At 36.6% G+C, this 27,997-nt stretch overlaps 1 protein-coding gene across 5 annotated transcripts in view; it reads right to left on the bottom strand.

Moving 5' to 3' along the window:
* The window catches only part of RALGAPA1 (Ral GTPase activating protein catalytic subunit alpha 1), a gene marked incomplete at its 5' end in the record, with an annotated part of 126,938 nt that overhangs the window by 68,398 nt on the left and 30,543 nt on the right, over positions 1–27,997 (bottom strand). Inside the window, 12 exons of one of the 5 annotated variants that reach the window (XM_084263850.1) lie at positions 201–356; positions 460–558; positions 684–877; positions 2,280–2,432; positions 5,812–5,988; positions 7,098–7,335; positions 9,440–9,564; positions 12,870–13,037; positions 19,060–19,200; positions 23,520–23,681; positions 25,862–26,099; positions 26,867–26,996. In XM_084263850.1, coding sequence (XP_084119976.1) covers positions 201–356; positions 460–558; positions 684–877; positions 2,280–2,432; positions 5,812–5,988; positions 7,098–7,335; positions 9,440–9,564; positions 12,870–13,037; positions 19,060–19,200; positions 23,520–23,681; positions 25,862–26,099; positions 26,867–26,996 — 1,981 coding nt within the window. Of the gene's footprint in view, positions 1–200; positions 357–459; positions 559–683; positions 878–2,279; positions 2,433–5,811; positions 5,989–7,097; positions 7,336–9,439; positions 9,565–11,468; positions 13,038–19,059; positions 19,201–23,519; positions 23,682–25,861; positions 26,100–26,866; positions 26,997–27,997 lie in introns of all 5 variants that reach the window. The other 4 variants (XM_084263851.1, XM_084263849.1, XM_084263852.1 and 1 more) reach the window with 4 other exon arrangements.

Genomic DNA, 27,997 nt, shown 5'->3' with positions numbered 1-27,997 from the left:
GGACTACAAAAACGCATTTCTGGTTACAACCAAGAACATGAGGGCCATTTATCAAAGTTTAGAAAACGTATCAGTCACAAAACTATTTTCAAAGACAAAGTTCAATTACTCAGCTGAAAATCCATTCAGTACATTTGATAAAACAAATTTATTTTTAGTTTTAATAATTATATTAATCTGAAATTCATAATTAAACTTACTTGATCAACATGAAGAAGTCCACAGTGCATTATGTTGTAGAAATGAGTTAAAAAATCCCTGTTTGGAGAAACATCTTGTCTTCGCTTCATTGTCTTACAAATGAGTTTATAAGCATGTAGCTTTCCTTGTTTGTATTTATCAGTCAGCATTGTTGCCTACAGTTTTAGAATAGTATTTATTATTCACAAATCAAAATATTACATTAAGCATTCTTCTACACCTACATGAACTTTTACTTCTGTTTCACTTCAAATTTACCTTGAACAGCCACGGTGTTAGAATTCGCAGTGGTGGAATTAAAACTGGTGGAGATGGTGAAGTTAGGTTATCTGTTGATATACCAAGATTGTCCCTTATCTGCAGTTATTAAAAACAAAACAAAAAGATAAATATTTTATGCAAAAATATAAGGCAGTGGGTTTTTTCTTTCAGAGAATCACGCCCTATCAGATCATGTTGGAGATGAGGTTCAGTTCTTTTACCTTGGCCAGGTTCTGCCACAGTTCACACAGGTAATCAAAAACCTGGGCATGAATCTCTGGATCCATGATGCTGTTGACATCTCCCAAAATTCCCAGCATTCGCCTCCACATGACAGTAGCAACATCTGCATGCCATCCTGTAAGCGTTCCCCCAGCCATCACGCTGCAACATTCTGAGGGGAATTCACTAGTTTCTGTAATGGAAGAAAGAAGTATAGTGAGACCTACCTCTCCAGAAAAGAAAAACTTTTGATATAACTGTTACATACAGACTTTTCTTAAAACCAAGGCTTTCAGAGTAAGGTATTTCTTACCCATTCAGCCACCCCAACACTGGATATGTTCGCATCTATTATCAAACTCTGCAGAGGAACTGTCCTGTTTCTTTCCATAAATAACACTTAAGGTCACTACTACAGCCCTACTACAGATCTGATGTAGGGCTACTCCCTTTTTTAAGTGCTGTCTAACACTCTTTGAAGTCAATCAATCTCCAGAACTCCACTTGCCAGCTTCCTAGTAAAATTACAATTCTACTAGGAATAGTTTTCTATTGCAAATTGAAGAGAAAGGTGAGAGTAAACGTGCCTGGCTACTGCTCTTTAGAAGCAGCAAATGTGCATGAGCATGGAAGCAACATTCAGTAACCTACCACCAGGGTCTCTCACCAAGCTCTCTCTACACATCAGAAATACATGAAAGAAAATTTGTTTTAGGTGGAAGATGATTAATCTAGATTTTTCCCTAAAAAGAAAACTTTGATAGGTCATGCTTAAGTAGCTAGTTAAGTGTGGCTGTTACGCTAACAAGCCAGTTTTAAAGCAGCAGGCATCCAAAATCTTTGCCCCTCTAAAATGGATTTTCAAAACACCTCAGCACCAGAATTTGCTGAGATCTTCTGAAAATCTCACAGCTTCCACAGGCATACAAAATCAAAATTAAATCTGAATCCAGTCTAACCACATAGCCTCTTTGTTTGAAGATCTGGACCACTGTGCTAGAGACACTAATGGTTGCTAGGCTGTAGATTTCAAAGTACAAAGCAAAAGGATGGGATTTCTGTCCATCAGCAAGCTACTTCAAAGAAAAAGGTCTGAAGTACACATCAGACACTTCTATCTCCGTAAGTGCAAATATGGGAGAAATGGAAACTTTCTATTTAGAAAGTGAATGTATCCTAAAATCCAATAGCTAAGATAGCTGAAGTTATTATAATCTTTTTTTTTTTAAATATGAAAGGGAAAAGAAACAAACTTCCAAGGAGAAATTATGGTAGTATTTTAAAACTGTCTTAATTATTTGTACATCACTGACAAAACAGACCATGGCAAGGCCACATACTAGACTAAGCTATCGAAAAGAACCATTATAAATGTGTGGACTATTAATCCACTGCTAATAATTCCAATGAAATGCAAGATAAAATGTAAAAGTTTTTTGTTTGCTTTTAAAGGAAATCACTGTAATTACTTTTAAAAGTGCAGACAAAATAGTCTTGTACAGGATTGTTTACAACTAACGTGGTACTAGCTACTTCACTATATCACATTCAAAAGAAAGAAAGAACAGTTTTATATTTTCTATTCCAGATATTGCCTAGGTCATCTGGCGTCTGTAAAACAGAGTGGTGGAGCTTCTCATCCAGCTGCAGATCCTTCTGCTCAATATGATCTGCATGAAGAGTGGCAGGAGAGGGTGTCTGTGATCGGGATCCAAGAGCAGATTGGATTGGAGAAGCACTTTCAGAGCCTGCAAATGCAATTTTTAACAGTTACCTTAAAAGCCTTTTCTATTTTCTTGAGCTACTGAAATGTTGTCTAAACACAGCAATAAAAGAAAACTGAACTACTTTTATGTATCAAATTGGGCCAAAAAAAGATATAAAAACTGTAAGCAGATCTCCCTGTGAATGGTGCCCTGAAAGAAAACAGATCACATTCACAAAAGCTGAGAGACGAACATCAAAATCAGACAGGTAAATGGACTAATAGAGCCCTATTTTAGGTCCAAATAATTTTAAGTGTGTTTGTTCTGCAGCACTTTTGGTGTTCTGAGCCAGCCAAATTTATCTCCACATTCCCTCACCTGAATTTCTCTTCAGCAAAACGTTTAAGCAGAATTTTTCCTGGAACAACTGCTTTTCCAGGTAGCTTATAACTGAAAGCTCAAACCAGTAATTGACAGTCTTTGATGTTTATGTGCTGACTGGGATACAAAAATCCATATGGAGGGAATGTTCTGTATAGTTAGAAGAACGTTATTTCCTCTAAGACAGGAAAATACAAGTGTTTGAGTGGCAGTGCTGCAAAGGCATTTTTCCACAATCACCACTGAACAACCTCTCTAGGCAACTATTTGGTCTCCTCCACTGAGAGAGCTGCAGAGAGGGAGCAGGTACTTGAAATACTTCTCCTGCACTACCTTAGTTTCACTTCCTGAAGCTTCCTAAAGATCTTTATAAAAAGCTGAGTTTGGCCAGAACAGTCACATGGAAGAAAAAAAAGAGAACAGATATCCACCACATAACTTTCCTATACATCAGCACAGGTTAAAATGGAAGAATTCAAACCTATTAATTTTAACTCTTAGATAAATGTAACTGGGTCCCAAAAATATTACGTGTGATGTTCAGAAAGGTAAGCTGAACTTTAGGGAGAACGATGAAAAAGCGAGTCTTTAGAAACAGTAATTACTGTCTGCAAAGTGTTCTCCCTTGTAAAGAAAACAAATTGTTTAAAGAACTTGACAGAAAATGTCAGTGTTATCAGAACAGAAATTGCAGTAAACAAACTTAATTACATTGCTAAACTGCAAAGGTCTCTATCTACTTTAAATGGCAAAGGCAATGAAGCTTTTGTCATCAATTTAAATCAACACCCCTGTGCAGGAGAGATGGACGCTGCTGCTTCACACACACCCTACTGCTTCATGCGACAGGTAGACACTCTCCTCTTGCTACTGACCACCTGTTTTCCACATGCTCACAAAGATAATGTAAAACACACACTTAGAAGATGTCACTGAAATCTTTCCCCACTTCTCTTCCATTCTGCTCATTTAGTGCAGATGGATGGAAGTAAATCAAGAGAAAGCGTGGTGGGGAAGAGAGAAAGTGAGGGACAGAGAAGGAAGGAATGACACGGAGAGAGAGTGAGCAGGAGAGGGGGGGAAGGAAAGAGATCATAACGTGATGGGAGACAATGGACAGAAGTAATTATGGAAAATTTACTGAACTACTGGAGTCTTCTAAGAAGCACTAAAAGATATTCCAGCATATGTGGATCCAAATATGACCGAGACCACTATGGGTCCAATTGTTTCTAGGACTAGTAAACAGCAATTAACTGTAAAGTCAATCATTTGCTAAGAATATGAAATAATGCATGTATGCCATGAAGAAGTTTTCTTTCCAGAAACCTTCAAAGCAAAACTATTAAGAAAAAAACAGTAGTTTTCTGAGCAGCAGAACCACTGAAAACTCATTCTTATGACTGTGATTTGAGGTTGAGTTTCTGCATGGGTTTGCTGGTATCTAATTTAGTGAATTCATGTTGCAGCCTCCCCGTCATGGGACTCTGCATACAAGCAATTTTCACTAGATTGCTGCCTGTGATTCACAAAACTTTGAAGAAAACAATGCCCTTCTGTTTTCTTGTATGTGAATTTAGCAGAAACTCGACAATGGGCTCCAACATTGCTGGAGGCACGGGAACAGTCAGACGTAGACAGACGACATTATCATACATGGTTTTGCTTCCTCAGGAAGCCCAGCTAAATGAATGTGACACATAAAAACTGCCTCTCTAAAACAGTGGTCCAAACAACAAGAGGAGACAGTTACAGAATCTCTCAACAGACAACTTAGTCATTAATTGCAATCTTATCAATTCACTTCTAGTGCAAACTTGGACAAGAATACCAAACAGTAACGAAATTACTAACATATAAAACCAAACAGAACAGATTTTCTGTGAGGACTTTCAACAAGCACAGAGCAAAGAAAAAACCAAAGAGAATGAAAGTCAGGCTGAACATTGTTGAACAAGGTGACCAACAATGTCCAAGAAAGCTAATACCATGCTTCTTTCAGCAGAAAGGCAATTTCACTTTAGAAAGTGAAAATTGGGAGGGGAGTGGTTTAGGGAGCAAATATGCCTTTTAGCATTTCTGAAAATGCAGAGTTTGATTTCTCAGAGAGAACAAGACACTGCATGTAGGTATAAGCTTTCACAGATAAATATATACTTGCTCCCAGGGTTGTAACAGGAATGGTAGTGTGTAACAAGTTATGGAACGAGAAGTATGAAAATGACTATGAACATTTTCACTTCTCATTTACAAAGTCTGGCAAGAGTCCATTCTTCCAAACACTCCTTAGAGAGGAAGTTTCTTTCAGGAAAAAGCCCATTCAATTTGACTTAACTGCATCACTTGGTTGCTAAACTAGTCTTCCTCTCAAGAAATAGTTGCAAAGCTAGCTCGTGGACCCCCAAGCCCATCAGCTAAGGCTGTGAAATGCTGCTTCCTAACAAGCTTACTTTTTCATGAAAACAACAGGGAAAGCAATACAGAAATGAAATTACACAAATGAAAACTAATCTTACATGGCATGATAGTATTTTGCATATTAAAAGCTCTCAGTTACACAACAGTCTATACAGAGAGAGGTCAAGATGGATGTGTATAAAATAATTCCTTGATACTTCAGTGGGATACAATTTGGAAGAGCACTGTCCAAGTCTTCCAAGGAAATAACTCTTCCTGAAAATTAGCCATTTGACTACAAGTAACAGAAAGACACTTGTAAGAGATCCAGCATACATTATGTGGCAAGAGTTTTCTCCCTGGTAACTGTATCGATTTTCTCAAGAAGGATTTAAAATACATTTAGCACCATGCCAAGGATCATGTGGGTAACTGAGTATGATAAAGGTTTCCCACTTATGTTATTTCACATGTTACTTTTCAATAGCAATCAAAAAATAATTGAAATCCAGGAATCATCTTATATAGAATATAGATTCATTGCAGAAGCTGGAACTTGCATTCTTCAGGATGGGTAGAAAATTTCTGAAATAAATGTGCTTTTCACTTTTTTTAAAGTTGCCTTTTTTTTTAACTACTTTACCAGTAATAGTTGCAGCTTCAGCAGACAATGGTTGCTGATTGAGACTACTTGTTTCCGAATCTATGTGGAGTGTAGTTAGACTGGCCACTTCTTGCTCCTCAGCACTCTGTGGCTGGCCTGAAATTGCATCAGCATCAGTGGAAGCTGGCGTCCCTGCCTCAGTGCCAAAGCTGAAATCTGTATGAGGAAAGCAATGTATTAACTTACAACCTAAAAATGCCAGTAATATAAAAGCCAAAAGCCCAGGACCTCCAAAATCCTCCCTGAAAAACTTGTATATGTATCTCCTACACTACTAACACACTGTTGCAAGTTTACACAAAAATCTAATAGTAGAAAGTAATTTACTATTACGAATATTCTAATTTCTGCCACAAAACTGTGAGTGTACTTCTGGAGATGACATTCCTATTGCATGTCCTGTATTCTGCTGAGTTGCTGTAAGGACACCTACACGAGAAGAAAGCAAAAACCATGGAAACATGCATCAAGAAATTTATTTGCAAAATTTACAAGCTAGAAGAAATACCCAAACTAGTTGTTAAAGCACTAACTTCAGACTAAAAATATTATGGCAAATAATATCCTAGCAAACGGCTTTTTCACCACTAAACAAAAATGTCATGCTGAGATGTAGGTTTAAGGACCATTACTTAGTTGCATACCAGTTATGTATATAAAAACTGTAATTTCTTCAATAAATTCTCCTATATAAACACTATTTCTTTCTTACATAAAACATGAAGTTGCAATTCCCAGCAACCATAATGACCCCTTATGTTGAACAAGAGTAGGAATGGCTAAACATTATGAAAAACATTATGTTACTACACAAAGCATACTAACTTTACCATGATATTACAGTGACTATCTTGATTAACCTCCAGCTACACAATAACCGTGGCAAAAATACCAGCAGCCCGTCTTCAAGCTTTACCTAAGTGATTTCAAAGTAATTACTCCCAAAGTACATACCCTTTCATTTCTATATTTTTGGACAAAAAAAAAGGGATGCACTCCAGGGAGAAGACAGTACTGCTTTCTAACTTGTGTTCACCGCTGTTCTGCTTTTGGCACAGCAGTATTCCAGTGCTGTTTTGTTTAGTACACTACAAACACAACAGCCTCCCTCAAGAACTCTGCATGCTCCATTAACTCGCTAATGATTTCAATGGGAAATCAAAATCAACCTCTCTCTACAGAAAACTGCTGACATACAACTTAAAAAAAAAAAAAAGAAAAGAAGAAGGGGGAATTCACAAGCAATCAAATAGAAATGCTATTACTTTTGGAAAAAATATACTTGCTTTCAAATTTGCGGCCATCATACTGGAAGGCGCTGAACGAGTCGGAGTGGCTGTCGGAACTGATGAGGTCGCTGCTGCCTGCGCTGGCAGGCGATGTCCATTCAGAGGGCACGCCTGGGTCATCCACAGGACGCATTTGGTTCTGTTTGTTCAATATATCAGGGAGGTCTTTAGGAACTTCCAGGCTGCCAGGACTGCTTCCTCTTCTTGTCACATTCTAAACAGTGAAGAGACATAAACCGGATGGCTATTTACATAAAATGGAAAAAGCTATCGCGTGTTCGCAAGTGTCAGAATGTAACACATAGTATCTAAGTACCTAAACCAGAAATCATCATTATACTACCTTCCAAAACCCCAGACAGGCAGCAGTAAGTGAAAAACCCAAGCACACAATTTCAGAAATACAAATTTTATGCAAGGCACATTCCTTAAAAGGTTAGGATTCAAACTACCATGTGCCACACACATACTAGGCAGGACTCGAGAGAGAAAAATAGTAGCATTTGTATTATCTCCTGATTATGTCTAAATTACGAAAGAAAACAATAAGATTAACCTTGATTCCAGACAGACATGTCAAGGAATATTGCAGTTTCTGGCCTATAGGCTACCACACTATAAAGCAAGAATTCAATGTACGCTACAAGGAAATGAATATACTAATTCAGGCATTCATTTTCCCATGAATAAGCCAAGACTTTGGTATTGATCTGGCCACCAAAGACAACATATAGCAGAAATAAAGCTTATAGATTTGCTCATGTAGAAGTATGGTGGCATTGTATTTGAAGCCTTTTTTAAGCCATTTTTTCCACAGGTAAGACGGTTTGCTTGAGAGGGAAGAAAAAAGTAGAAAAAAGCCATTTTATGAAGTTGTTTGAAATCTTTATGCATTATGAGACTGAAGATGACTTCCTTTTACACTTGGCCCAGTCACTTCCCTATTTTTTTACTACCCTATTGCTAATTAGAGATTTACTCAGACTGACAGGCTTTTCTCGATACAAGATTTTAGCAGTCGATAGATATTTTAATAGATGTTTTAAGAAGGCATTCCTATTTTTCTGCTAGTTTACAAAATCAGTTCCAGTTTCAAAATAATTATTCAAAATTATCTTGACTGGTTTTTGTTACCTAAGGAAGGTATCAGTACTCTTGTCTGAAGCACTAATCATCAATATTCTTGCCCATCGATATAAAACCAAATAGTATTCCCTCCCTTTCTCTCTTCTGTGGCCAGCTGCAATGATTTCAGTTTTAATAATTTGCAGGCTAAATTAATGGGAGTTTTTATAGACTTTATTATTTTTGTCATATAACTCAGGAAGACTGCACCAATAATCAAGTTTCATAAACCTGAGTTCATTACAAAGAAGCAAAAAGTAAACACTTTGACAAACTCCATTGGTCCTCTCTTGCCATTTATAAAAGGTGATATATAAATTTTTCAATTTACTTTGAAGAAGCTTCTTCTGACCCTTATAAGCAACAACTAAACTACTTGCTGAAAACTTTCTACAGAAGCATATCTTAAAATGACCTTCTTAAAAAAAAAAAATCTTTAAAAATTCTAGGCAGGAAAAAGAACTGAACAACTTTGAAATGCTACATTTAAATTGTTAGTGATTCTGTTCTTCCTTTGCAACTTTATATAAGTATTTCCTCTTTTGTTAATAGTTAATAAAAGTTAGCTCTTCAAATCAGTTGTCTCATTCTGTAAGCATCCAACAGTAATCAGAAATCCTTGATCTAATATTGATTAAAATTTCTCCTTATGAATTACATTCCAAACTATGATTCTTATGGAAAAGTGCAGGAAGAAGGCATATGAAAATTTGGTCCCATTAGAGAACTATTGGCGACAAATTATTCAACACTTGTGAAATAAAAGTTTAAAAAAAAGAAAAAAATATACACTCTTGTAATTTCACAGTCTGACTATACCTGTAGAGAACAGCTCCATGCTACAGCATGGTATCTAACTATGTACAATACCAAGGACTGAAAATTTACATATAAAACATTATTCTGAAAGTTTTGGTGTACAAAGATCTTTACAGGTGCAATTAAGGCCATTTAATTCAATGAGACTATAAATCCAACAGTAACTTTTACGTTGCTTCCACACTGAAGATAAAATAATGGCATAAAATAGCATGAATCTACATTGAAGGAAAGGAATAAGTAATTGACATTATTAATTCTGATTCATAAAATCCAGAGAAATACATCTTAGTGAACTGATTTATAACGTCACTGATGAGTTCACACATACATGCAGACTTAGATATTGAACTATAGGAAGTTTAAAGGCTTACCAGTGCACTACCACTGCGGAGTCTCTCAGCTATAAATTCATCCATGAGGTCAGGAACATTTGTATTGCTACTGCCAATATCACTATCAATAGGGTGCAGCTTTTGACTCATGTCCTCTCTATTAGCTAAAAGCAAATGAATAACTGTATATAGTAAAGAAAACATCAAGACGTTTTCAAAACAAAAGGTAACATATGAAAAAAACCTGCTAATTAACAGAAATTAAAAAATCAAAATTGCCAAACATGCATTTTAAGAATTTCCCTCTTTTAAAGCAGATTCTGTTTTAAGAATTAGTATGGCTTCTTCTTCCTACTAAGCAGGGGTTAGTGGATTTCCAGTACCACCTTTAAGAGCAAGAAGCTTACAGGTAAGCACTACTCAAAGTTGTTAATGCTTGCTTTAAGGATATAGCATATATTCTTCCTCCATATCATGACAAGTAAGCAATAAATCCTAAAAATTCTGTATGATTCCTACAGGCTCCTTCTTCATTGCATTCCTAATGAATGGCAACGTAGAGGAAAAAGTAAACTCGTTTGTAATACGTACTAACAACAAACGTCAATGTAGCACTGTATACAGGTAGTATAAATAGTGCGAGGAAGATGTATGTAATAACATCACATGCTAGCACATGGAATGAAAATTCAAACTCTGGATGGTCAATGGCTATGAACAATTAATTAAGTTCACTCGTTTATCAGTGCTGTATTTTTGATATAACTATACTATTAATATTTAACTGTGGCTGTTACACCTGATGTCATGATCTCCACCTTTAGAGTCTTTATTCCAGTTATTCTAGTTCATCTTTTCTCTGTAAGAATTATTCCCTCAGTGTCATCTCTCACGAGACCACATTTAGTTTATTCTAATAATGAGGCTCTTTTCATGTTACAGATTTCAAATAAAAGGTACTTCTACAATATCTTTTTCAGAAGTCTGGATTCTGCAGAGAAGCCAATAGCTTTTTTGGGACCCATGTCAGTCAGGCTCTTGTGGTGCTACGCTTACGAAGACTGCCCTCAGGTGGCATTAACATCTCGATGCAGGATGCGTTACAGAATCCTCTGTTAATCATGCCAGCATAACAATGGGAAGAAAGAAAACCTACATTACTGCTGAAAATTAATTTATTGTTCATTTAAGGTTATGTGAAATATAGACAATGGATATTAATGACAGCCTTCTTTTTTGGTCAGTCCACAGAGGTCTCAGCTAGCAGGAGAAAACTATCATGAGACCTTCATGAACATCCATGATGCCAAGAAAAAAGAAAGCGATGAAAGATGTTGCCAAGATGTAACTGCATCCATTTTGGTGAATGAATACAGAAAGGCCAACAGCATGGTTTGAAAAAGACTCAAATGAAACCTTATGATTAGACTCACAGAGAACTGTTGTAATGAAATCATTCCAGTAACAGGAGATCTCTGTTTAAGACTGGTTTTTAAAAGTTATCTAAACTGGCCTCCAAATGTAAATTTGGAGGGCCTTTTCATTTTGGAGGAGGAAAAGGAGGAAGAGGAGGAGGAAGAAGAAAACACACTAAATGAACCAGAAATACAATCAGTTCAACCTAGCTGGTCGAGAGCCAGGTCCTTCTGACAAACAAACTACACTCGGAGTAGAACAGCACGTTCTGATAAAATACACATATGCCAATCATCCAGTAGGCTAAATTTTACAGCTCTGCATGGTAGATGAAAATTCAAAACTCTCAAGGCATAATCCTTTGTTAGGTCATTTACTGTCTCTTCCTCTTCCCTAACCTGATGGTCTTCAGCAGCAAAGAGGTTCAGGTTCAACTAAATATCTTGAAAAGGGAAATTAGTAATTTAAAGTATGTAAAAGTAACTTATGCTGGGAGAAAAATCAGCTGGCTGTAGGCGCATGCATAACCAAACAGGGAAAGCAGTGATCATCCCAAAGCCTTTTGATTGCTTATGAGAGCTTGCTTCAGTTGCATTAAGCCAAACTGGTGCTGCCTTTCTCCTTTTGCGCTCTGCACACTGTTAGTGCTCACCTGCAGCTTTCCTTCCAAAATAGCCCATTACATGACTGTACAGATCCCTCAGTGGAGCCTCTGCTGGCATTCTGTTCTGCCTCTGTGGGGAAACATTTGCCTTCGGCTTCGAAAGAGCATGTACAACAGTTTTATAAACACCACCCAGGGAGCCCTGCTGTTGCGCTGACTCCTGACCTGATGCTCTAAAGGCACTACGATTATGGAACTGATTAACTGCAATACCTTCTTTTTGCAACATGGCTGCTTGAGCTTCTGTAGATTCCTTAATTTGCTTGCTGCCAGCTGAAGCAGCATTGATGGCATCTAGAGGTCTATATATTCCAGGTCTAACCAGCTCCGTGACAGCGGATGAGCTGGTGCTTGCATTGGTACTGCTGTTGCTGCTACCACTACTGCTACTACTGAAGCCACCGAGTTTACGAAGTCTTGCTTTCCAAGCGGCCTCTTTGCTCTCAAGAGGGTTGTAAAATTGAACCGATTCTGTAGATGGCCTAAAAGTAACGTGAACACTATTTCTTTTTTTAGTCGTTATTTTCATGATTTTGGCCCTGTGAGCTACGGTTTCAGATATGCTCCTTTTAGTTGGTGACAGTTTGCTTGTGCCTGTGATGTGAGGCATTTGAGGGTTAACTTCTGCTTTAGGAAGACTTTTCTTTGCATGCATAACACGGGAGTTGGTTACTTTTTCACTAAACTGGGCACTTCTATGCTTTTCAGCTACCGCTGCTTCCACAACTAAATCTACATCAGCTTCAGTGGCTGCTTGCCTGTACAGGTATCTCTTCCCTTCTTTGCTGCTAGGACTACTTGACCCATGACCAAACACGCTTTCATACTGTTTATCAATGTTTAACTGTCTGGCTTTATCGAACGCTTGATTTCTTGTAAAAATGTCTACTTGAGAAGGTGCAATATTACTTATAAAGCCACTTTGGTTTTGTTCTAGGTGCAGCTCTGTGTTATCGGCTCTTTCTGTAACAGTGATGCTATTCGTGCATTGACCGGTCTGATCTCTATTTTCTAATCCATCCAGTGGTAATCTATCATTCCTATTTACTGATGCATCAACTTCGTGAGCAGAAGCCTCGCATTTATCTATCTCAAAGTTACCGCAAAGTTCTTCTTTTTCTTTAAGATATTCTCTCAGAGAGGAAAGGAGATCATCTTCACCTTCAAGGTCAACATATTGGCTTTGTTCAAAGGCTGTGTTTGCAAACTCTACCGGCCCTATTAAATGACAAAGATGGTCATAAATACTATCCCCAACTTCCAAGGAGGACTCTCTGCTATTTGTGTCAGTGATATGGCTTTCAGTGGATCTATGCATTGAAGAGGTTTCAGTGGAACTCTGTAAGCTTGGAGCATGATGGGATGAACTGTCAATGACAGGAACTGCACCTTTGGCTCGTTCAACTGCGAATGGTTCCAGGATGTCAGAGGTGCTGCTGCTTCGTGGCAGTGGCTGTTCCTCATTTAATGCACCAAAAACTTCACTTGGAGCATCCTCACTCTGTGAAAAATGTCTGACTCGAGGTGGACGTGGAAGAATTTGAGCATCGTCAATGTCTGTAGGAAAAAGGTATATGTAACATGCACCACAATTTACACACAGAGACAATATGTATTTACCACTACACCCTAATTATGTGACTTTAAAAGCGCGAATGTCCGGAGTCTTGTTTTCTTAAGCACAACAAAAATTTTTCCAGTACAGAGTGTTAAAGAGACACGCACGTAATATCCAGTACAGAATGTAATATAAATGAGTTAGACCATCAAAACACAGTTTTAAATGTTAACATGCATGAGAACAAACAGTGAGACCATGGGACGTTTGGAAATACAGTTAAAGCTAGGGCTGTGCCAATAAGTTCAATAATTCAACCAATATTTTTCCAGCTAGCTTGTTCAGGAAATGGTTACCTGGAATACAGATTAGCTTAACAGTAGTACCCTGCATGGAATTTACATCTGCAGAAAAAAAAATGCATGACTAAGAGAACAAGTATGTTTTCTGGAAAATTATGATTGTCTATTGAAGTGGCAACCAATTACTTTTTCATAACTTGTACGAATATAGATTACTGAAATATCAGGAAGAATGCTATCATACAATTATGAGTATTATGGCATATGTAATATAGCATATACCTAAAGACTAAAGCTTTAAAATGACAGGGAAGAACCGGCCCTACACAGAAAAGATGACTATAAATACTAGATCATTTAAAGACATCTTCTCCCTAATAGGATGTTTTGTCTCTCATCTTCAAAATACAAAACAAAATACCTAATGGAGGCTTATGTCCCCCTCTTCTTCCAGTTTTTTACTCAAGCAATTGTGACATTTATGAGAATTACCAAATGAAGGACCATGCTACTGAAAAACATCCTGCTGCCTCACAACAGTTAACATTAAGAGTAAACCTACTTTTGTTTATGAAAAGACCAGAACATTTGTTGACCATTTAAATCAGTGATTCCTTGTCTCTGTTGAGATTTCTGATACATCAGCATCAGCCCAAATGATAGCTAGCTGTAATGAAAGCTGCAGTTCCAACTTGAATCATGTAGGAATTGTACAGAGGTATTTTCAGCCCACCTTGTCCACCAAAATAAAGAACCTTCACACTTCAAATTTCCTGATATGTTCTAGGAAGACTATGTACTATCAAAGTCCTGGTGTAGGCAAGACTAGGAATCTCTTACAGAAAATTCAACTAATTGCAAGAATTCACACTATTCCTTGCAGTCTTTTTATGGGACAGGCACTTAGTAAGGTAAAACATTGCTCTCAATTTTCTCTTGGTTTCTTTCTAAAAGAATCCTTTACTCCCCAGATTTACTTTTTACTACCTACCACTTAAAAAGTTATAGGTATGCTTTTAAAGTCAGGAATAACAATACAGGGCTTAAATGAACCCCAACAAGCGTTACTTGCCACCATAAACACTTACCTTGTTAATCTATCTAGAGGGTTTATCTTCAGGACTGCAATGGTGAATTTACTTAAAATCAGCACAAAATTTAAGCCCCTTTCCCTTCCCCTGAATCTGATGTGTTACTGTCAAAATAAAAAAAAAAACTGTGCTGAATTAATTTAAAAATATTTCAAATTGTTACTCCATGGATCTCTATACTTATTTCAGTAATATTTAGTAATGATAATCTGAAGTTGCCTTTAAAACTTGTTTTAAAATCCTTACATTTTTCTGACAATGTTAGAACTGGAACCTTCTCACATCATCCTTCTGAGCAAAGCACATAAAGTAGAGGAAAGAGACATATTTGTATTTAGCTAACGTACATGTTGGAAGAGAAGTGGCAAGTCCATGCTTGACTTTTGGATAAGTTCAAATTTGAAAATTAAAGTTTGATCTATACAAAGTTTATTGGACTGTAAAGCTATTAGACAGGATACAAAGAGGTCTATATTGGAAAAAGAGAGTACACATCCAAGCTATTTCAGAAAATAAACTGAAAATCATGGTATACGGCCCAATTTATTACCTCTTTCCTCTCCAGCTCTGACAAGTAATGAATCTCTCATAGTTGCTCTTATTACTAACTGTATGAATTAACACCCTCTGAAATGAATGGTGTCTCTCTAGTTGAAATTGCTCTTTCAAACTCTCTATTGACTTATGTAGAGATTAACACATCCTTACATACTCTCAAGCTATTTCTTACATCTGCAAAGAAAGAACTACAGGATTCAGTCAAAAATATATATGGTAATATTATATATGAGATTGATATATGTAACTGTGATACACCAATCCCACCTCAGGCCCTCAACAAGCATCTTTCACATTTTTTATAAACTCAAGCTTATTTAAAGCAGCCGCCTGAGGATTGCATACTGTGCATGCATGAAGTGATTATGATTTTCTAGGATGTTAAAAATTACTGGATGGAGAACTCCAAATGCACGCCAAGCAGCTCCACACATTGAAATAAATTCAGCTAGATTTATTTCAATGTTGATCCAGTATTAACTTTGAGTGTTCATGTATGCATGACTAGCACATACAAGTACACAAACATTCTCAGACAAACGTGTAGTGCCTGCGCCAGCAGAGATTTCTTTCTTGTAGAACAGAGGAAGAAATTAAGGAAATGAAAAATACAGTTACTGCAGTACCAGCACTGAAAACACAATGTTTAAGAACTCAAAGGAACAGCTCCTTCACGACCAGGGCTCAGCCCTGCTACACAGGCACACAGTTAAATTGGGGCATCCATCAGCTCCCAAGGAGTTTTCACTAACATGCACAGACGGCTGTACATGTGACACACTGCACAGCCTGGTCCCTAATGTGTTACTGTGTGGAAGAGTTTGAAATTGGCAGTGCTAACCAATCCTACCCAAGCACAACTTCCCTTAATCAACCTTACTTCTGCTAGATGGCAGAAAGAAAAGGTAGTTTTTCACCATCCACACATATCATGGACCAATGCATTCTGGCAGGACAGCCTGAGGACATGTAGAAAATTCCCACACAGCATCAGGACAGGATTCTACTTCATCATGGAAAGTTAGTTCAGAAAGCAGAGAAAAAAAAACCCTACATGTTATGCTTCTCAGCTTTAATTTTGACTCTTTTGTAAGAAGCACACACTCATTCTGTGAGTTACAGGGATTAAAAAATAATCACAGCCAGATTCACCCTACAATTATGATTTCTTTTGTCTTTCATCTTAATAATTACCTACTGATTAGGGAGCAAGGTTGTAAAGGCATAATGTATGTCTCCCTTTCATGTTAATACTTCCTTTGATTCTTTTAATCCCAGTGAATAAGGAAAAATCTCCCACCTGCCATCATTAGCAGCCCACTGCTTCCAGGGATCCTGCCTGCAACTCATTTTCCACACACAGTCATGTACCTGAAAATCCTCCACAGTTCCAGAAATGAACAGTTATTTTGCTAATTATGCAAGATAGGATTTCCTATTACTCTAACAGGTTAAGTGTTCTTTTAAAAAAACATTGCAGATCTCCAACAATTGCACTACACCAAATCACTTCACTAACTAAACATCTTAAAGCATAAATCTTCGCTTCCACTATCCAGATCCTATTGAAAAGCTGCAAATGTTCTGCAGAAGGAAACACAGCATAACTTAAAAACTACATGAAGAAATTGCAAACTTAGGAAAAGCATCCTGTATGCTGCTAGATGACTAGATGTCAATATTGAGCTTTTGCAGTAAGATTTGTTTACCTACTGACTGATCTTCAGGCAGACACATGTCTCAATAAGCAGCAGATTATAGTGGGGTGTTCTGCCCTAGTCTTGAAAATTAATACAGTGTACCATACATTAAGTAAAGGTTTTGGTATAAACACTTTCTTTTGGATTATCAAGATTCACCAGTGCTCAGTGAGTCAAATCTTTCAATGAGGAGCTTCACAGCTAAAAGGGAGCTGAATATTACTTCAGAAAATTTAGGATTAGGGCATCCTATTTCTTTTGGAGTAATTTGAAATAACCTCTCCTTTGAGTTATGTTAGATCTGCAACTTAGTTTGAATAATAAAGATATTCTTATAATCATGACATAGGAGGAAGGGATGTCACAGCTAGCTAAATATAACTCATTACCTAAAGTGCAATATAATAGAAACAATCTGATTATTTCTGAAATTACATGCTGTACATCTGAACATCGAAGGCTTTCATAAAAGAATTATGAAGGAAAATTATAAAGCTCCTTTTTTTTTAAAGCAATAAAAATTCAGAAAATTAAAAGATTGAGGTGTATTCTAATCTGATACAATTTCTCCTTTACTCTGCTACTTCCCAGTCAACAGTCTAACAACTTGCTTTTCTTCACTAGAGTTTATTAGTTTTCTGGTAATGATACAAGACTTTTGGGCACCTCATGAAGCTGTTTCAAAACCTGTCTGTTAGAAAAGACACCAAAACTAGAAAGCACGTTGGGCATTTTCTATGCAAAGTGCAAAGGTCTGTAAAATCACTTCACTTTGAAGAACTGCATTGGTTAGGTGGGGGTTTTTTTAATTGGTCGAGTGTCAACATAAAGGGTAACAGCAAGTGAGCCATCAGGTCTGGGACATATTAGGTGGCCAGCACTTTTCTGCAACTTGGATGATAAAATTGACTGCAAAAGAACAGGACAATTAAGTTTCAGTGACTATAAGACAAAAGAATAGTTCTCTGTGAAAGCTCATTCCATTCTGCAGGTACTTTTAAGATGCTCATTAAGAACTGAATATTTCTAACAATGTTATGGCCAGGTAAGATTCATTTCCTAACAGTTTGTTCACGTCATTCCTATAAAAACCCCTATCTTTTAAGTTCTAACAATTTATATCTCAGAACAGATATCCCTTGCACTCATAAGTTTATTAATTTATTACATGTAATTTGTATGCTATTATTCTTAGCTTGTGGTGTCAAGATTTGCATTGAAATACTTTAAAACATTTGATTGCAAAAGTCTGGTCTCTCTACAGTGGGTTCCCTGAATTTTCCTGATTCTCCATTTATGTTTTTGTATTGAATACTAACGCAACAAGTTTCTGTTCCACAAGAGGAAGACACTTTTTGCACACATGTGTCCAATTGTGAAAATACAGTTCTCAATACATCTTGGGTAACAAAGGAAGGCAGGAGATACAGAAGAAAAAAGAAAAAATATGTCTTCCATAAAAAATTACTGCCATTAAGTCCTTACATTTGTACAGTTTTGACTCTCTCTATATATATCTTCCTTCCACTGTACTGCTTTTTTTTTCCCCCCACTCACTGAGACAAAGACATAATACAATTGTCAGCCTTACACACTACTATTTTATACCTATGTAATAGCTGCAGCACAGGAAAACAACCATTACCTGTAAACTTTCATGTATGTATTTTTGAAATCTGTGCTAATTCTATCTGTTGAACCTATTTGATCCAAGAAAATTATGCAAAGAAAGCTGCTGTCAACCTTTTAACCAATCTCTCTGCTGGACCAAACATAATGTTGAGGGAAACTGCAAGGCTACAAACTACAGATTGGATCATTTGTAAAACACCACCAAGACACAGCACTTTGGAATTCCAATCAGTATAGATTTGTTATATATTAATGAAAAACAGGCATACTGTAAAGTGTATTATATGATACTATAAACTTCAGACATTCTGTTTCCAGGGGAGCTATAACGTATCGTTGTCATTACCACACAACATCTATGATACAATTCAAAAACTGACATAGAAAGAAGTAAAATGATGTTATTCCTTTCCCTCCCTCACCACAAATGAAGACTTTAGATTAGTTGTACTCTCTGGCAGACAGATGCTATATTACTGCTTACCAAGAAATTGAAAAAACAAGTGATTTCTCTAATTGTCACATTGGCACAGCACTAACTTCTAACAGTTCCAGAATGAGTTGCAAAATAGCATGGTATTTTACATAACTCAAAATATTCATTCTTAATCTCTTCCCCTCTCCCCCCATCCCCCAAGTATTTTTACTTTGAAAAATTTAATGATTTAGTGGAATTTGAAAGCAGAAGGTTTAAAAAAGTGATAAAGGGGGTGCAGAAATTAGCAGAGGTGGCACTACCTGAAAGCTCATCAGAAAGGGGAGTGAGAACAATATCAGGCAAGAAGGGTTTGGAAGTATGGATCAGAACAGGAGCACTTTTAGCACTGCGTATATAGGCCGATGGCAGAGCACATTCACCAATGGATCGGCTTCTCATGGCTTTAAAAAGGAAAAGAAAGAAGTGGGGAAGGAAAAAAGAAGAGTGACTATAATGAAAGGCTCGTGTCACAGAAAAAGCAGCAACAGAGAAAACAAAGATAAAAAGGAAGAAAATTCAAAAATTAAAACATTTCAGCACGGCAGATATTGGCAGAGCTGTAAGAAAGAAAAAAAATCAGTGGACACGTAAGACATTTTGAATTTTTAACTTTTATGTAAAGCAGCAAACAATGCCTTTATTATGACAATTACAGATTTTGCATTCAAAATCAAGAAACTAATCAATACTTTTTTTCCTATTGCATCAGGGGTTGAAAAATCGAAGTTGAAGTCACTCCACAGGCACACAGAACTTGAATTTTTTTAACAGAAAAAGCAACTTACACTACATTTGCATTTTTCTAGTTGCCTTTGGTTTCTCCTGAAAAAGCATCTCTGAATTTTACACATACCCACACACTTGAATTCATGATTCTCCAAAGGAGATTCAAAAGCATAAGGAGAAAATGACCAGTTCTGTGTGGAGAAATTTGCAATACAACTTGTTACAGTTCCATATTAAAAATGAAGTGACTGAAGTGAAATGGTTTGACAACAAAAAGCATTAGATTGTTTCTAATCCATAGAGTCTGGCTTTTAATGGCTACTGGATAAATCTTTCTACGCTGATCCTAATTCACCTTTTTGCATCTCACATGCTGCCAACAGTCCTGCAGAATGGAAAATTTACATTAGAATTGTGGTCTCAGGATCAAGGTTATATCTGCAGCTTTTCTAATAGAGTTAAAATGAACCTTTATGACATGTTTACCTTTGTCAGACACAGCAAAAACCAATACTGCATTCAACCTCAAAATACACTTGAGAGTAATATTCATTGTGTCAAGCAGCTTCCTTCCAAACATTGCAAATTTGATGACTTGTTTTAAAATAGTTGCTGACAAACTTCTCTTAAGGAAACTTCATTGCATCTTACATAAATATTGTCAGTACAATATGTAATCAATCTTTGAACTTTTCATTAGATGTTTTCAAAACAACATGGAATACAGACTTAGAATCTTAGTGCTCCTGATCTGTAGGGGCATCTGAAGTACATGAATGGAGTGCAGTGAAAGTCGAACACATCACACTTCTACAGTAGGTTAAAGAATCGTCCCTAACAGGAACATGCAAATAACTTGCGTAGGTCAATGTACACAGAACAGAAGACACATTTGACAAATGCAGCACAACTTAAGCGGAGCCTTAACATCAGTTTGAGAAAACAATTCAGACAGATGTTTTAAGACTGCAGCCCTCCTCTATTAAACTTAGTTTATAGGAACAGAAACCTTTTTTTTTGTCTTAAAAAAGGCAGTTACGTGTAAGGCTTTAACATCTCTTTGCTTAAGAGACACAATGATCAAATTCAGAATACAGTGATAGCCAGAGGCGTTACATTCATCATTGTGCATCTGAAAATGAATGTAGGCAAGAGAGCAAATAACAAGCTACACAATTGTAGAATCTTAAGGGTTCTACAATTCTAAATAAACCAAGCTTTTGAGACTGGATACTGTGTTGATTGAACATCTCAACATAAAGTTTCCCTTGCAATTTGACTGGATCTTTTCCATCCCATTTACAATTTAGAAGGTGGAAATTTTATGGAAACCTTCGAAGGAAAAAAAATCACAGTGTATTATTATTATTGAAAGCAAAATTAAATTTGAGATGCTGTAAGGAAAACGTGATCTCAGTGAATCACTATTTTAAATAAAATAGGTCATATTCAGTTATGTAGTTAAGTATACGCAGACTCAGTAGTCTTGATATTTGACAGTTTATAACCTTCCACTGTTGTCTCCAGACAAAAGGAGCACAACAGATTTGTAAATTCTTTCTGATCTGATATTGTTATAGGACTAGAATCTGCTGCCTAAGCTATAAATTCTGTATCTAGCCCTACAGAAGATTTTTCAACCCATATGCATATTATGCTTAAAGGCCCTTTTCCAAAAATTACTTTACATAAGTTCAGGCTAAAAATGTACACACTGCATATCAGAAAAGCTGTGATTTTCATTTGAGTAACACACACATACACACAAATCTGGTGCAGCAATAAATGTGTGCTGGCATGAGGATGGCTCAAAAAACAGAGGCGCACAAATGTACACAAAATGTGTACAACAGAAAACAGATGAAAAAGAAACCCCAGCTTTTTCTTACCATAAAATATTCAACATGCACATCCCCCCTACTCAGATATAAAGAATATATTACTCACAATCAAAGGAAATATATTACATATAAGATATCATGCAGCATATCTGAGGTCTGATTCAATTCCAGCCTTTGCCTGTGAAGCTAATATTAAGCTGAAGGAGAAGACCAGCAAAATTTCTACAGTAAATTTTACTTATTGTGACTATAAACCAGATTTTTGTTATTATGTGACTTTGTGTTAACTGGCACAGATTAAGAAGCATTGGAACAGCTCTCTTAGCAGACAGGAGAGACAAGAAGAAGCTACTGTTTGCAGACAGTTAAGCCATATGCTTTTGTAACGTATTCCTCATTCACATTTCAAAAAACTGAAGAGTTTAAGATTCGGGCCCTGGCAACTCTTTTTGGGCTTTTAATCTTTTACAATCATACTACAAATGCTGTGATGCTTGTCCATAGATGGTATGCTACAATATGAAGAGTTGAAATTTTAACTGGTTACAGTAATACAAACTTGGCTTATTAATGTCAAATATGTAAGATAATTGGTGGAAAGGAACAAAACCATGTAAGCTGAAGTACAATGAAAATAAAATCAGATTAGTTTGCTGCTAACCAGGTCAATATATAGCTTGATTAGGATAAATCTCAGGCATTTTAGGCCTAACATCATATAAATAGCCGTCTTTCAAATAACAGCAAAACAAAACCATTAATAAACTGACCAAACAACATAACCTTCTGACAGAGTATCTGAAACATTAACAATTTACGAAAGAGAAATTTTAACATGAGCTTTACCTTGTTAAGACAATTAAGTTTAAAAACAAAAACACTGTAACAGTTAAACACAGACTATCTGCAGAGATACTTTAAATGTAATTTCTGATTCTGTGATCTATAAGGAAAACTTTAGTCAAGCTTGGAGCAGCCAGTATGAGATACAGAAAAAGCTGTGTAGCATTTGAATGTATGAAAAAGAAAGGAAATTTTGCTGTAATTACTTCATTTTCTGTACTGCTTACGGAACAATCAATTGCCCCACGCAGTAAAAGCCCTTAGGTAATAAGATAAAACAAATTTTTAGAATGGAGAAATAGACTTTTGAAGAATATTCATTCAAATAAAAACTTTAAAATATTAATTGCAAGTATTTCTGAAAAGGTGACACATATAGTCAACTGACAATCTGCATCCCTGGTTTATAAACTGCATCAGGACGTACCTGCTTCCAAGAAGTGAAGCAGAAACACACAATGACCAAAGTTACTACTGCTACAGAGATAGTAAAAAAGCAAGAGAGATTCCTTAGAAGGTTCTTCTTTTAAATAAAAAGGTAAAATAAGATTAATTTTCCTTCACATAAGGGATAGCACTGAGATTGTTAAAATGAGACAAAAAAGTAAATAAGCTTGTAGTTCAATTCACATGAAGATATTCTCAGCAACTGGTATGAATGCAAACAAGTCTTCTTTTGAGCAATCCACCTAAAGCATTGTTGAGCATCACTTATTTCTAACACGGGAAAGAGTATCTCCAAGTAATGCAGTTGAGACATGGATGACTTGAGAAATAAGAACTGCACACGTGCCAATCTTTCATAAATGCAAGATTTGGGGCATAGTAAAAGACAACACCACATTTTATAACTTATACATACATATACATATTTCTCAAACTTTTCTTTGCACAGTAAAAAATATCATAAATATTGGAAAATAACCTATTTCATACAATTTATGAAAATGCACTTAAGAAGTGTTCTATTACCTGCCTATCCATACCACTGCTCAAACCATTCCACCTTTTTTCTTTCATACACATACAGCAGAATTGTTTTTCCAATCCAGCTTAAGCATGGGATCAAAATCACGACGAATGAATCCATCAACTGCATTGTATTCATTTGCAGTAACTCTAATTCCACCAACCACAAGCCATTCATCTATTCACAAGCTATCTCAAAGCGTGTAAGGCTACACAATTTACACATTTAACTGATTATGACAGCATACTTTTGTAGAAATAAACTATCCATGTCGCTCCAAAGTCAGATATTAATTCCTTACCCTTCCTCAAATATCATATCAGCTTTCACAGATACGTACCCACTGTTTTCTGCCGTACTATGCTCCTTGCCTTTTCTGTTCCTGGAGAGCCAGTGGTTGTAGCACTGCGTTGTCTCATGGGTGCTTGTCCAGGCTGATCACGGCTCCAGCCTCTAGAGAAGGACTTATCGACTGAAGTTTTGGGGAACTCATGCCCAACTCCTGCAGAAATAGAATTGCATGTTTATTCACTCCTATTCTGGTATCAGCCAGTATTTGTAGTTGTGTTTTTCCAAAGAGTTTTAAAGCTGGATAAACTACATTATAAAAGCAAGTGTTTTTTTCAATAGCAAAACAGCTCATTACTGTTTTTAAACAAGACATAAAACCACACAGCCAGCATTAACACTGAGGAATACTCAGACTTTTTCAGAAGAGTTGATGCTATCAAACCATTGCCATTTTTGTTTCTGACCAATCAAATGAAAAACCACAAGAAAATTTGGTTTACCAAGGTTGTAGTCTGATAAAAAGTATAACCACAGAATTTTTTCTTTTGCTGCTCCTTTCAGACAAGAAACACAAAATTATACTGTATAGACCATTAACAACTGGTGTGTTTGTGTGTCCCCGTGTCTCCAATTAATTTCATGACACGTGAGGAATGTGAAATAAAGATGATACAGTATTTTAACACAAAATGCAAAAGCAAGAAAATGGGATGATGGCTCAGAGAACACGTCTCTTTGGAAATGCACAAAAAAATACTATACTCAGATCAGGTAAAGATGGAACAAATTTAGGATTTGGCATTTATTTTGAAGTAAATTAAGGTTATGTGAGGAGCTACCAAAGCCAACTGTATGTAATAAGAAAAAGTGAAATGAACATTTCTAAGGTATTTCCTGATCCACACTGAACTCATATAATCTAAAATCATATTTGATAAACAATTACAATCATTAGAAGGGCATTTTATTGGAAAGTGAGCCCTACTACATGTTCATTATTAGTAGTAAATGAACCCAGCCAAATTAATTTGGCATCATTTTTATGATATTTATTACTTTCAAAGCCAGATTTAACCTGCAATTTGCATTTACCACCAGAGGCTTTCTCTGGAACTCCCTTACTGATGGCTAACATAAACTCTTCTCACGTCGCTCTGTGTAAGTGATACAGATGGTTCAAAATGGTTTTTAACCCCACATTCAAATAATTATACATGTTCTTATCCCATGTCAGAGTTTTGTGTTTTGTTGTGTTTAAAGAATAAAAAAAAAAATAGAAGAAAGCTGTGTAGTATAGTAGGCTCCATGGTCTGCAACAGGTTCTCAGGGTCAATTACAGAGAAAAGTATTTTTGTCCAGTTGTCACACACCACAAGAAGAAAAAGAAAATGCCTCTTCCCAAGATGAGAAATTTGGAAGTATGTAAAATGTTTTTAGCAAGAACAACCTACAGGAACATCCTCTTTAAGAGAGGGAATCCACATAGATTACTTCTCACTAAAAAATGCTAGAGAATCAGTAGGAAGTACCTTCCCTCAGGTTTGACTGGAGAATCAATCAGAATACAAAGAGATTAAAAGCTCACCCTAAATATAATCCTGCTTCTCACTATTACATCTTGAAACACCTTTTAAAGGAGTACAGTATCATTACTGGTGTTTTACAGAGGTCTCAATCCAGCCCCCCATCCAGGAGCACAGACTTCCTATCCCTTACTAAAGCCAGCACCGCACCAATTTATGAAGTAGCCCCCTCCTCTCCCCATATGATGCCCAACAGAGGATTTCCTGTGTTGTTTAGAAATCAGTCTTAAAACTGATACCATTCACATGGCTTATTAGAAGTGTCTTTTCTCTTAAATACTCCCAATAAGGTCATGTCAACTAACGCTGTCCTCACCATGGCTTAGTGATGAATTAGTATCCAAACAAAATTATATTTATCTTACATTTTATCTTTAAATAACATTCACTGCATTTCAGGACCAACATTCCCACTGTGCTTGCAATAGCCATTTGCTAGCTAGGTAATTTTTACCATATACATAATCTTTGATACTTTTAAGAATTTATCATTGGGGCTCCACTACTTAATTCCTTTGGTAAAAGGAGGAAGGTATAACCCACTACAGTGTAACATTTTAGGTTAAATTCAACAGCACCTTTAAGAACCACATTCCATATGTGCCTCTCTATTGGCAGGACTGAATCTTAATGCAAGGGTTTCGTTGTAGTTCTATAAAAGCAGCCTAATCTTAAAGAAACCAGGTTATTTCAGGTCATTGAGATGCCTAGTTAGGTATACTCAAAAGTCTAGATCAAAATGATGCTGTGCCCAACATTTCATTACCCCAGCTCAAATTCAAACAATGCATATACAGTCTTGGCTTACCTTTGCCTTTGTGTTTTTTCTGCTTCTGCTCACTCAGTTTATCTAACGGCAGGTCACTGAGGTCCAGGCTATACAAGTTTCTAGCTAATACTTTAGTTAGTGTCTCCATTGTCAGTGACCACTCAGTGGCCAGCTCCTCCCAATATGTCAACGATGACATTACAGACAGCAAGTCATCCCAAAGTTCTCGAGAGATGTACACATTTAGATTCGCTTTGATCCAAGCTACTATAAGAGTCTAAAAGAACAAAGTGAGAAGAGTTGGGTTCCAAACATTAGATGACAGCAATCAAATGTTATTGCTTAACAGAAGCTTCTGGCTGCCACAGAAATTTCTGTAGAGTCCTGACATTTTTTACCTCACCAGTACACACAGATTTGAATTGTGTGAATCATGAGTTATCAAGTTAACATGTGCTTCTGACTTAAGATACAGCAACAGCTGCTTTAATTCATGGAAGGCCTTTTACAGTCTTACAAGTTTTGCCAAAGAGTTTTGCAATACTGTTCTTGATTAATTCTCATCACATTCATATCTTCTGTATCTTTTTTTTTTTCCTACTAATGAAACGGGAGACTTTACAGATCTTATTTACAGAAAAAACACCACAACAGCACTCTCCAACTATGAACTCTGAAAGGATCTGGTACAGCTTACTAGAAGGAATAAAAAAAATGAATAAAATCAGTTGGCTAAGCAAGGATATCACAGAAAATTTAGTGCTGCTGTGACCTAATTTCGCAACGCAGCCTAAAACTGCATACATTGCCAGTTACCCCACCTCAACCAAAGGAGAGCAATGTTTTAATTTCATGGTACCCCAAAACTCACTGTCACAGTGTCATTAAATATAAGATGTGTAGCCAGCTTTTTAATACCCACCATTCACATTATCTGGGTAACATGATTAATGATTTAAGAGGACAAACCAGCCAACTGCGGTTGTTGCGCCTAACTTCTTGTTCAAAATTAAGCTGAATCAAAGTGAATTTATGTTTAATTGCCTGAAAAAGAGGTCCTGCAAGTCTTCCAGCTAAAGTGGAGTTTTTTCTTCCTTGATACTGCAAGAAAGTTTGGGGTGGTATTTTCAGCACAGATTCAGTAACCCTGAGGAGCACAAGTAGCATCTGTTCCCTGCAAAACAGCATTAAACTTAGAGTTACCAGTTTGTTACACTTCTGTGTATACCAGGATCGTTCTAAAGATAACAACCAAGCTTGTTTTGCTCAACCACAGTCCAAACAGGGCACAGTGATGAGAAACAGCCTGACTCGGTTCTTGCAAAAGAAATTACTCCAATGTTCTTTTCATGCTTCAGAGTGAGGAATCCCTATCACCCTCTAACATCTTCTGCCAAGTGCTACCACCTCTAATGGCTTGAAATTACAGTTTTAATTATATTTCCAATCTGAGCTTTTACTCTTTTTTTTGACAGATTTTGTCAATGTTACATTGTCATTAACATATTTCATCAACTATTTTGTAGCACAATCTTTTCCATCACAGTCTAGAGTCACTTCTTTACAGTGATGTGAAACCAGGGAAGAAATACCAAACTCATGGAATCTGTTTTCTACTATTACTCTCAAATTTCCCAGTTGCTAGCCTTGAACTGACTCCTGGTTTTCTCAAATGAGGAGACAAGCTTCACATGACACAGAATGCCAGCTCTACTTACCCAGAGGTCAGGAAATATTAGTGACATATTGACTGGAAGACAAGTTAAAATGGAGTAAATCAGCCACTTGAAATCCCCTTGCTACTGCTCCCTTGCAATGGAGAATGGTGGCAATATACTACCTCATTAGAGTCAACTATTTAAATGAGAGGGGGAAATAATCAAAATTAACTTGGAAGTGGGATCCCTTGTACATGCTAGGCACCTGAAGCAGTGGAGAACAACAGAGGTAAACAGTACAAGGACTCCTGTAACACAATTATAGATCAAAGGCAGCCTACATCTGATTATAATAGTTATCCTTGCTTCTCTGAGGATTTTGGGTTTGTTTTTAGCACTCTGACATGTGAGCAAAATGCCCCGGAAAAAACATCATCATCAGTAGCATCTTAATAGCAATCTGTATATCCCAGCTTACTTTTTTTTTGTCACTGGGGGCTAAGCTGCCTCAAACTAA

This window comes from Gallinula chloropus (assembly GCF_964237585.1).
Source record: "Gallinula chloropus genome assembly, chromosome: 4".
NCBI classification, from domain to species: Eukaryota; Metazoa; Chordata; class Aves; order Gruiformes; family Rallidae; genus Gallinula; species Gallinula chloropus.
The sequence above is the reverse complement of the archived record's forward strand: the minus strand, read 5'-3'. Positions and strand labels throughout refer to the sequence as shown.